The sequence below is a fragment of the Sus scrofa genome, chromosome 5, assembly GCF_054392235.1.
Source record: "Sus scrofa isolate SSC_HxYL_T2T_F1_AM1 chromosome 5, Sscrofa_HxYL_maternal_Yorkshire_Landrace_v2.0, whole genome shotgun sequence".
Lineage (NCBI taxonomy): Eukaryota > Metazoa > Chordata > Mammalia > Artiodactyla > Suidae > Sus > Sus scrofa.
Window position 1 is genome coordinate 87,641,583 of NC_139387.1, and position 12,262 is coordinate 87,653,844.

A 12,262-nucleotide genomic window follows, 5' to 3' on the forward strand; every position below is an offset into this window, starting at 1 on the left:
GACATATTTACTACTGAGAGAAATTTATATGTGCACATTTTTCTTCTAATCTCAGAGACTAAAGCTTATCCCTGAACTTCACTTATTAATTCCCAATTTTAAAGATGAATCAGTAAGTTGAATTTTTCTTACTTGCCAGTATGTACTTTTTCCATTGAAAGCATTTAGTATCTAACTTAATTGTCCCACTTGTTATTTTTTTCAATTATCTTAATTTTAAAATTAAACTTTCTGTATTATAAAAGCAACACATGCTACTGTAAAAAATACAGATAAGAAAGAAAAACTTTTTTTGTGTGTGTGCGTGTCTTTTTCTAGGGCCGAACCCACGGCATATGGAGGTTCCCAGAATAAGGGTCTAATCCGAGCTGCAGCTGCCAAGCCTATGCCAGAGCCACAGCAACCCAGGATCCGAGCTGCAACTGCAACCTACACCACAGCTCACAGCAACACCAGATCCTTAACCCACTGAGCAAGGCCAGGGATCAAACCCGCAACCTCATGGTTCTTAGTCAGATTCGTTAACACTGAGCCACGACGGGAACTCCAAGAGAGAAAAACTACTGAGAAAATGTATAATTTCACCTCTTAGATAATACTTCAATATGCTTATACTGTGTACTGAAAAAAACCTTCCAGTTTTTTTGTTTACACACTTAAAAGAAAAACTGGAATCATAGGTATGTTTCACAATCTGCATTTCTAACAACACATATGACATCTCCAGATCTGACTTCTAGATTTTGTTCACTTGACTGCATACTTGATCTCCTTATTTCCAACATAGCAGGATTTAAAAGGAACTTTAAATTTTTCCTACAAGCCTGTATGCTCCACACTAAATGGAAATACCACCAAATAATTCAAGCTTAAAACTTAATTCTTCATTCCTCTATGTCATCTGCACACCCAATTCATCAGTCCCAGTTCTGTTAACAAGAACTCCAAAATACATTCTGCATTTATCTTCTTCTCTTCACCTCCACTGTCACCACTAGAGTCAAAGACTCTTGACTACTGCAAAAGCCGTTTTTTGTCTCTGTATATAATTTTGCCCCCTATGATTTATTTTCCACACAGCGCAGTGACCATTCCAAAATGTACATCAGGTCAGGACACATCTCTCCTTCAAACTAATAAATAACTTACCAGCGTGCTTTAAAAACAGCTTAATCTCTACCCTGATATTCAAGGTTCACTGAATGCCCATTCTGTCCCATGGTCACCACCCTAATTTCCATTCCTATGTAATTTTCCTCAGATCAAATCTGTTCCTAAACATGCCAAGTATTCCCATCTTGGGGTCCCTGTACTTTCTTTATTCTCTCTGCAGGGTTTCTCCTCCCAGATTTTCACACGGAGAGCATCTTTTCATCATTTGGATTACATCTCAAACTCTGCCTCATCCTTTCTGACGACCCAATCTGGAGTAGCAATCTCCTCCACCCCATTCCTAGCACCTCCCATAACTATCTCATTATTCTATCTTACTGACTTCACATGTTTACCCCAAATTGAACTTAGTTTATAATTTGCTTGGTTATTGCCCATCATCCTCCTGCCCTCACACACTCTGAGAATGTGAGTTCCATCCTAAAAAAATTTTTTGGTGTTGTAAGTTTTAATATTTTTTTAAAAAATCCTTTTATTTTAGAATAGTTTACATTTACAGAACAATTGCAGAGTACTCATATACCCTTTACTCAGTATCCCCTAATGCTAACACATTTGTTAAAACTAAGAAATTAACACTGGTGCAACACCATTTATTAACTACTATAGATTACAGAGATTTCACCAGTTTTGCAATTAATATTTTTTTTGTTCTAGGATTTAATTTGCAGCATCACCTTATATTTAATCATTACATCTCCTCTGTTTCCTCCAATCTGTGACTATTTCTCGGTTTTTCTTGTTTTTCATCACTTTGAAACTTTTGAAGAGTACTGTTCACATATTTTGCACAATGTCTAGCATGCCTCTCAATCTGGGTTTGTTTGATATATTCTCATATTTAGAATGGGGCTACACATTTTGAAGAAGAGCACCACAGAGGTGAGCGCTCTTATCACAAGATCTGGGACGGGGGTAAATGACACCCACATGATACTGACCCTGATTACCTAAGGTGATGTCTGTCAGGTTTCTACACTGTAAGGCTACTAGTTTTCCTTTTCCATAATCTTTTCTTTGGAATCGAGTCACTATATCCATTCTAAACTCAAAGAGAGGGAAATTAAGAACCTCCCCTGGAGTGGGGTAGTATCTACATATATTATTTCTTCCATTCATTTTTTTTTTAAATTACAAAAAAGAGGGGCAGTGGCATTATAGTAAGTCTCTAAAGACAGACATTACTCAAGTATTTACTTAGAGGAAAAGCAGTACTTGTTAAATACTCTTACCTACCAGTATCAAGATACCAAAGATCCTTGCAGCAAACTTGACTATTCAGTGCTTTTTTGTAGCCATCTCTTCCACTCCAAAAATACAATCGCGTACCAATTGCTACAGCACAGTGTCCAGCTCTTGGTCTTGGCCTTGAATTTTTTTTATCTTCCTGAGAATCTGATACGAGGGTGGTCCACTCTGCTGTATCTAAAAAGAAATATCTATGACTAATCTATTTTTTCAATGATAAAATAAAAAATATTTTATTAATAAACTTCATTTTAATAAGTAACTCTTACAGAACTCACCAAGATTTAGGTAAGAAAATGAACTGGTGCATCTCCATTCACAATCATGAGGTGAAGCCTCAATATTTTCCCCCTTATGTGGAACCCATCCACCAAAGATGTACATCCTACACAACACAGAAAGAAAACATAAAATAGCTGGGGGGGGGGGTTTCTAAAGCTTTAATTTTATTTTTTTACATTAAAAATTATAAGAATAGACAAATGTTTTTGACTCAAAGCTTCGGGACTATTAACTCATTTATCACAGCCAAGGTAATGGAACTAAGACAGTGAACAAAGTGGTCTTCTTTCATTTACATGATTAAATGTTATTTAACTTTGGTCACTAATATACTCATCAAATAAAAAACTTTATACTACTGGGACAGGACATGATGGAGGACAGCATGAGAAAAGGAACAGATATACATATATATGTATGACTAGGTCACTCTGCTGTACAGCAGAAATTGACACAACACTGAAAATCAACTATACTTTAATAAAATAAAATAAAGAATAAAAATGTGAAAAAAAAAAAACTGTGTTCTTCAGGGCCCTAAGGGTTCTTGAGACATGCCTAATGGCTGCTGAAAATGAAAGGCTCATCAGGCAGAGCTTAAGAGTTATATGGCCTCATACAAACGAGAGAAGCTCTATTTTTTAATCTATTTTATATATAGAGTTGCAATGGAAAACCACATTTCACAAAAGGGTTCTGCTTTAAAAAAATGTTAGATTTTGTTTATGGCTACTTTTTAAGAACTAATGAGGTTCTAAATTACAACTAGTTGTTTCCTAAAACATTACTTTTAAGGTAAAGTCCCTACATAGGTGAATACTTAAATTCTACTTAAACAGGAATCTTAATTCCAGCCCAGTGTTACACAGGAAAGGGAAGCTGTTGATAATAGTCACAGCTAACCTTTATGGCGTCCTCATTATGTTCCAGGCACTGTTTGAAGCTTTTTATATGTATTAATCAACACAAGCCTCATGACAACCTTTTATCCACATTTTATTCTTGAGGAAATTGAGTATACACAGTTTAAGTTTCCTTGCCCCAGAAAAGACAGGACAAGTATCAAAGCTGAGACCTAAATTCAGGCGATCTGGTTATAGAGTCCACATTCTCTCCATAACTCCATCCAAAGTATAGAGCATACATACTAAATACATACCTGATGCATACTCTGTGTAAAAAGAAACTGAGTTAGGCGTGTCAGATCTGTTTATGGAAGACAAATCAGTCTGAAAACACTCTGCCTCACACTTATGTAATACCTGCTCTGTGCATGACACTGTAAGGAATGCAAAGAAGTAAAAGAGGCAGGATGACAAGCAAATGGCACAGTATTTTAGCTTCTGAGGGCATATTATTTTAGCTTCAGTAATCACAATCAAACATTGTTAAATCATTTTCAAGAAACTAGCAGTAACACTGTTCCTTGTATGTATATTCTTAAGTTTGTTTAAAAAAAAAAAGTAAGACCAAAACCAAAAAACCACCATACTTGTTTCCTATAACACTGGCTGTGTGAAGGCTTCGTGGAAGTGGCACTGTCCCTTTAGTTTCTGGTTTTGACCATGACATAGTTTCTAAAAGTAAAAATAAGTATGTTAGCAACTTAATAATAACAAATTACCTCAACTTGCAGAATTTAAAAAAAAAAACCAAAGTGAAGCAAAAATTTTTCAAAACTATTACTTGAATTTCATCTTAAATAAATATTCCAGCAGGCATAAATTGCCAATCACAGAAATCTACTTACACTTGAATGTTAGTATTTGTAATGGATGGGTATACTGAGGGTGTCACCAATTTTGAATGAAGACCAGATTAGGGATTTTAAAATTTTAAGAGCACATTATGTAGAAGACACTCAGAAGTGAGAGCACACATACCCTCTCAACATTCATTCCTAAGATCCCCCCCACCTTTTTTTTTTTTGTATTTTTGCTATTTCTTAGGCCGCTCCCGCGGCATATGGAGATTCCCAGGCTAGGGGTCCAATCGGAGCTGCAGCCACCGGCCTACACCAGAGCCACAGCAACACGGGATCCGAGCCGCATCTGCAACCTACACCACAGCTCACGGCAACGCCGGATCATTAACCCACTGAGCAAGGGCAGGGACCGAACCCGCAACCTCATGGTTCCTAGTCGGATTCGTTAACCACTGCGCCACGACAGGAACTCCCTAAGATCCCTTTGAAAGAGCCGTGCAAGGGATGTTCACTGAGCAACAGTAACATTACTAATGTCACTTCCTGTAGACAGAGTAACCACACAAATTCCATCATTCTCAGCTGTGACGCTTTACAGAGTGAAAGGGGTACTACAGATAATTACATGGGATAATGAGCATAAACCAGGACCATTCAAGGCAAATCTGAACATGTTGACCCTATTTAGAGGAAGCACAGGAGAGTTACTGCCATAACTCAAACATTCATTTGTTCAACCTGACTGATCAGCAACCATTCATATCAAATCTATGTACAAGTCAATAAATACTATAATCAAAAATATTTTTCAAGGAGTTCCCACTGTGGCACAGTGGGTTAAGAATCTGACTACAACAGCTCAGGTTGCTGTGGAGGCGTGGCTTTGGTCCCTGGCCTGGCCAGTGGGTTAAAGGATCTAGTCTGGAAGCTGCAGCTTGGATTCAATCACTGGCCCGGGAACTTTAATATGTTGCAGGTGCAGCCATAAAATATACATATATATTTAATATTTATAATAGATATATATATATAAAAGGCTTTGAAATACATTTTTACAGTTGCCTTTATCAATCATAACCAGTTCCTAAGCCTGAATCAACTTAAGCTTACCTAAGTCAAGTTGCCATAGGTCATCCAGGCGAGCACCACACATTCCACCAAAAACATACATTTTAGGGCTCCCAGAATCTCTTCTGCAGTAAATAACAGCTGTGTGGGATTCTCTTGGAGAAGGCACAATCCCTTTAGTCACTGGAATGCTCCAACCCACAACACCAGAACCATGCTGAAGCTCCAACTCATAGAAATCATTTAAATACCTAGGATATAATAAAAGAAATTAATAAAACATTAACATAATATACACCTTTTATTTGTTTTTGTTTCTATTTATAAATATAACATATATTTACTGTGAAAAATTCATGTAGTACAGAAAGGCATTAGGAGGGCAGAAATCCCATACCTCATACATTCTACACACTTTTTTTATCAAACACTACTTACTGTGTGCCAGGTACTCTTGTGGGTATCGGCAGTAAACAAGAGAGATTTAAAAAACCCCTGCCATTATTCAGCCACCACTTTTGTCCATGACAATACTGAGACGGTTTCAAAATATACTTGAAAACTCCCTGACACTCCTCCCATCAGGAGGTAGGATCTATAGTCCTCTCCCTTTGATGCTGAGCAGGTTGTAACTGCTATGACTAATAAAGTTTGGTGAAATAACACTATGTGGCTTCGGAGACTCAGTCACAGAAGACCAACACAGTTTCACTTACAAAACCTGCTCTTGGAATTCTGAATCTCTGTGTTAAGTCCGTCTATCACAAAACCATGGGAGAGGACATACACAGGCACAGAGGATGACAGTCCCAGTTGAGTCCCTCCTTCAGCTATCTCAATTGAGGGATCAGGCAGGGGAGTGACAATTCAAACCTTTCTTGCTTTAGACCCTTACTTTACCCCAGGCATAAAAATTACCTCAAAGTGAATTATAGATATGAAAGTAAGAGCTAAAACTGCAGAACCTTAGAAGAAAATAGAGGAACAAATCTTTATAATGTTGAGATAGGCAAAGAGTTCTTAAAAAGGATGTCAAAAGTATGATCCACCAAAGAAAAAAAGTGGATATACTGAATTTATCAAAATCAAAAACTTTATGTTTCAAAAGATACCATTAAGAAAACAATGAAGAGTTCCCATTGTGGCTCAGGGGTTAAGAACCTGATGCTGTCTCTCTCTGAGGATGCAGGTTTAATCCCTGGCCTTGCACAGTGGGTTAAGGATCCAGTCTTGCCATAAACTGCAGTGAGGGTCACAGATGTGGCTCAGATTTGGTGTGGCCATGGCTGTTGTGTGGGCCTGCAGCTGAGGCTCCAATTCAACTCCTAGCCCAGGAACTTCCATATGCCACAAGTGCAGCCAAAAAAAGAAAGAAAGAAAATGAAAAGACAAGCTACAGACTGGAAAAAGATATTTGCAAATCACATATCTGATTTTTTTAAAAAACAAACTTATATCCAGAATATATAAAGAACTCTTACAATTCAATAAGAAGAATATGAACAACTAAAATGAACAAAGATTTGAATAGAAATTTCACCAAAGAAGCTATACTTTTTTAAACTCATAAAAAGAATAGCTTAAAAAAAAAAAAAAAAAGATGCTCAACATCAGCGTTCCCATGGTGGCTTAGCAGAAATGATCTGACTAGTATCTATGAGGATGCAGGTTCGATCCCTGGCCTCGCTCAGTGGGTTAACGATCTGGTGTAGCTGTGACGTAGCTCACAGACGCAGCATGGATCTGGCATTGCTGTGGCTGTGGTATAGGCCAGCGGTTACAGCTCTAATTCGACCCCCAGCCTGGGAACGTCCATATGCTCAGAGTACAGCCCTTAAAAAAAAAAATGGATGCTCAACATCACTGGTCATTGCAGAAATGCAAATTAAAACCACAGTAAGATACCACCTTATAACCACTAGGTTGGCTACAATCAAAAAGATAGATGATAACAAGAGATAGCAAGGATGCTGAAAACCTGGAACCTTCATACATTTCTGGACGGAATGTAAAATGGTACTTACTTTGGAAAACAGTTTGGTAGTATTTAAGATGTTAAACGTAAATTTACTATGTGACCCAGCAATGCTACCACTAGGTATCTAATCAAGAGAAATGAATACATGCCCACACAATGACTTGTATACAAATAATCATAACAGCATTATTCATAAAAACCAAAAACTGGGAATAATCCAAATGTCTATTAACTGATGAAGAGATCAACAAAGTGTGATATATCAATTCAGTGGAGTACTAGTCAGCAATAAAAAGGAAGAAATAGTTGACAGAGGCTACAACATGGTTGAACTGCAAAAACATTATTCTAAGTGAAAAAAGATAAATACACAAAATCATATGATAGAGACAAAACACAGATTGGTAGTTGCCTGGATATGGGAATTGGGGACCGATTGCAAATGAATAAGAAGTTTCATTTTGGAGTGATGAAAATGTTACACAACACTATAAATTACTAAAAATTATTGAATTGTACATATAAAAAGGATGAATGTTATGGTATATAATTTATACTTCACTTTTTAAAAATAAAAATAATCCAAGACCTGACACACATAATTCTCTTTGGAAGTTGATTCAGGAATATCTAACAAACTTAAACGTGCCCTTTGACCACCCCCTCATTCTACTTATAAGTATCAATTCTTCAAAAATATTTATACATGTATAAAAACTGTAATAGCAAAATAATGGAAATACTTAAATGCCCATCTGTAGGGGAATGGTTATATAATTTGCATAATTCAGACTACTTTTCAGTCTTTAAAAAAATAAGGTCCATCCATATCTACTACCATGTAAAGATCTCCAAGATACATTATTAAAGATAAAAAACAAGCAAGCAAACACCCAAAGTCATAAAGCAAAAAGAAAGATGCCATTTCTAATGAATCTGACTAGGAACCATGAGGTTGCGGGTTTGATCCCTGGCTTCACTCAGTGGGTTAAGGATCCGGCATCAACGTTAGCTGTGGCGTAGGTTGCAGACATGGCTCCGATCTGGTGTTGCTGTGGCTGTGACGTACGCCAGCAGCTATAGCTCCGATTCAACCCCTAGCCTGGGAACCTTCATATGCTGTGGATGTAGCCCTAAAAAGAAAAGAAAAAAAAAAGATCCCATTTCTATAAAAGAAAATACCTGTCTCTGTACAATCAGATTAATGATCCCAAGTCCCCTCTTCCAGTAAGAACATGCATCCTTGCATCACAGACTCAGGTGTTGGCCTTATGGACTGTCAACAGAAATGAATGTACTAGCTTTAATCAGAGGCTTTAAAAAGCCTCACATGTATCTAGTTGTTCCCTCAAGCAGCATAAACTTAAGAAACATGCCCTTAAAACAACAAAAGCTAATACAAGGTGTTACATGAAAAAGGTCCCAAAAGATACAAAACAAGTTAAATTATGTGTTTTGCTTAGGTTGGGGGAAAGTGATGAACTTTGTATACTTTTTAATTTCCTGAATTTTACAAGTCTGTATCTAAAAAATCTGTTTAATGGAAAAATGAAAAAAGACATGCTAAAAGTATCTGGATTAATGTAGTGGGATAATTTTTCTTTTCCTATTTTCTAGTTACCAAGTTTTCCATGATGTTTTAGTATACATTACTTTTTAAAGTTTGGAGAAATAAAAAAGCTAAGAGTCTAATATCAATTTAATATAGGTAAAAAGACACATTATCATGGTCATAACAACAAGCGATACTGCTGAAGGCAACTTGAAAGTGCTTTAAAAATTACGGCAATGATCTTATTTAGCAATCACAGTGACACTGAAAGGTAGGTATTTAATCACTCCCACTTCACAGTGAAGGAAATAGGCTTAGATTACTGCCACTAAAAGACACATACGGGGTAAGCAGTGAATCAGAAAATAGCCTTTTGTGTTTTTTTTTTTTTTTTTTTGCCTTTTTGCCATTTCTTGGGCCGCTCCCACGGCATATGGAGGTTCCCAGGCTAGGGGTCTAATCAGAGCTGTAGCTGCCTGCCTACGCCAGGGGCACAGCAACGCAGGAATCCGAGAGCTGTAGCTGCCAGCCTACGCCAGCGGCACTGCAACATGGGATCCGAGCCACGTCTGCAACCTACACCACAGTTCACGGCAACACCGGATCGTCAACCCACTGAGCAAGGGCAAGGATCGAACCTGCAACCTCATGGTTCCTAGTCAGATTCGTGAACCACTGCGCCACGACGGGACCTCCGTCTTTTGTACTCTAAAACTCCAAATCCTGAGTGTGCTAGTGACCATGTTATCAAAACACTATGCAAATAGAAAAGTGGTAGTGATTAATTCTGTTTGGAAAAAGGAGGATTGGTTTAAAAAGTATTCCTATGTGAAGGACGGAAATGATGGGCTTCATTTTACAGTCAGATTTTTGTCATCAAATGCCCAGAGAAATATAATTTGAAAATAACTGTTTGTTACTTTTTATCACCACTTATGATAACTAAAATGCATTATGCCTCAACACATATAAACGTTTTGTCACAAGCAGTTATATTAATATTAGTTTAATAAGATGATTTCTGATTAGAAAAGGTATAATTTTGGAGTTCTTATTGTGACTCAGCAAGTTAAGGATCCAACATTGTTTCTTGAGGATGTGGGTTCAAACCCTGGCCTGGCTCAGTGGGTTAAGTACCCAGCGTTACAGCAAGTTGCAGCATAGGTCATACCTATGGCTTGCATCTGGTGTTGCCATGGCTGTGATGCAGGCCTCAGCTGTAGCTCCAATTTGACTCCTGGCCCAAGAACTTCCATATGCCACAGGTGAAGAAAGAAAGGAAGAAAGGGAAGAAGGGAAAAAGGAAGGAAGAAAGGAAGGGAGGAAAGGAAGGAAGAGGAAAAAAAGAAAAGGCACAGGTTCTTGGCTTTTTTGTTTTTGGCCATGCTGTGTGGAAGTTCCCAGGGTAAGGATCAAACCTGAACCACAGCAGTGACAATGAACCATAGCAGTTACAATGCCAAATCCTTAACTGCTAGGCCACCAGGGAATTCCAAAAAAAGGCATAGTTTTGAAAACAGACATATTCCAGGGACGGAAAACACAAATGGATACAAATTTTTTCCCTGTAAGGTTTAAATACAAAGGGCTAAGCTTCATCCCTTTTAATAATTAAAGATGGAAGAAATTAAATATTCTTGATCTAAATCATAAAATATTTGCTCTGAAAAAAGTATTGACATATACCTGGGAACATTATTGTTTGAATCTTCACTTTCATTTGCCAGGCCACCAAACAAATAGCACTTGTTACCATATAAAGAGAAGCTATGTCCAAGCCGAGGACAAGGAGGTAAACCTGAAGAAGGGGGATGGGGCTTCACTTTTCTCCATAACCAACGACTTGCCTAAAAAAGAGCATAAATACATTCAGGCAAAATCAGGAAAGCATTTCTATATTGTCAATAGCGTAACACTGTACCAATACACTTTAATCAGAAGACTTCAATAAGCTACTTTGGGGACAAATGACAAATAAGCAGATAACTTCTGGAATTAAAATGAATGTTCCAATTAGAAATTCAATCTGGTCTTCCACATTCACAGCTTTCTGCAATGGCAAACTAAGCTTATAATAAGAACTAGCAGTTTTAAAATATTTTCCATGTGAAAAATCCAACATTATTTATAGCTATCAGATTAAATGTAATACATGCACTCTTACTTTTTGAAATTAGGTAATTTATTAACGGTATATATTTTAACCTTTAAATAAACATAAGATCATTTAAGAAACAAAACTCCAAAACTTACTCTTTGGTCATGGATATGTTCTTTATATAAAACTATTTTAGAAATTTTTTTGAAATGAGCTGCTTGTAAATAGGCGTCATCTATCTATATCTGCCAACTACCAGATGCCCTCATGATCATAGCCCTGGGAATATATGCACAGGAATAAAGTCAGAGCTGTCACAAATGGCATTTTTGTCACAAAGGGCATCTTTGAGGCTAGTTTATTAGAGTGTAGAATTTAGAAAGGCTATTTGAAAATGTTACCCCTTTTATACACATTACCAGAAAAGAAAAAGCACTAGTGTGAGGGTAGCGATTTCTGTAACTAAGGCAGAAGTTTTCATAGTATGGTCTGGGGACCAGCAGCCGCAGCAGCAGGTGGGAACTTGGTAGGAATGCAAATTATAAGGCCCCACTATAGAGAATGCTGATTCAGAAACTCTGAGTGCAGGTTCCAGCAATCTGTGTTTTCACAAACCCTCCAGGTGCTTCTGCTGCAGCAGGCTGAAGCTGAAAAAGGACTGCACCAAGATACAAAAGCCCAAACATACAACAAGTACAACTGATTCTAAGTAACAGATATCTTCATGTTACAAATGATGCTAAGTAACAGATATCTTAATGTTACAAATGTCGCTGGGCATACTGGAGAAAAGATTTACATTAGAAACTCTGGCTTTTTAGTTAAGTGGAAACGTTTCCTTTGAAGCTATAAAATGTGAAGCTCATGGAGTTTCTGGTCATGGCCCAGCGGTTAACAAATCTGACTAGGAACCATGAGGTTGCGGGTTCCATCCCTGGCCTTGCTCAGTGGGTTAAGGATCTGGCGTTGCTGTGAGCTGTGGTGTGGGTCGCAGATGTGGCTTGGATCCCACGTTGCTGTGGCTCTGGTGTAGGCTGGCGGCTACAGCTCCAATTAGACCCCTAGCCTGGGAACCCCTGTATGCTGTGGGAGCAGCCCTAGAAAAAGCAAACAAACAAAAAAACGTGAAGCTCACACACTATTTTAAGCACATTAATG

At 37.7% G+C, this 12,262-nt stretch overlaps 1 protein-coding gene across 9 annotated transcripts in view; it reads right to left on the reverse strand.

Moving 5' to 3' along the window:
- HCFC2 (host cell factor C2) overlaps positions 1–12,262 on the reverse strand; it is a 201,819-nt gene that overhangs the window by 187,466 nt on the left and 2,091 nt on the right. For all 9 annotated transcript variants that reach the window (XR_014804173.1, XR_014804169.1, XR_014804171.1 and 6 more), the window contains exons 3-7: positions 10,693–10,853; positions 5,519–5,727; positions 4,196–4,280; positions 2,700–2,806; positions 2,410–2,598 (exon numbers count right to left, since the gene is read on the reverse strand). Coding sequence is in view for 1 of the 9 variants with exons in the window: in XM_003126644.6 (XP_003126692.1) it covers positions 2,410–2,598; positions 2,700–2,806; positions 4,196–4,280; positions 5,519–5,727; positions 10,693–10,853 (751 nt within the window). In the remaining 8 variants the exon portion in view is untranslated. The remainder of the gene's footprint in view (positions 1–2,409; positions 2,599–2,699; positions 2,807–4,195; positions 4,281–5,518; positions 5,728–10,692; positions 10,854–12,262) is intronic.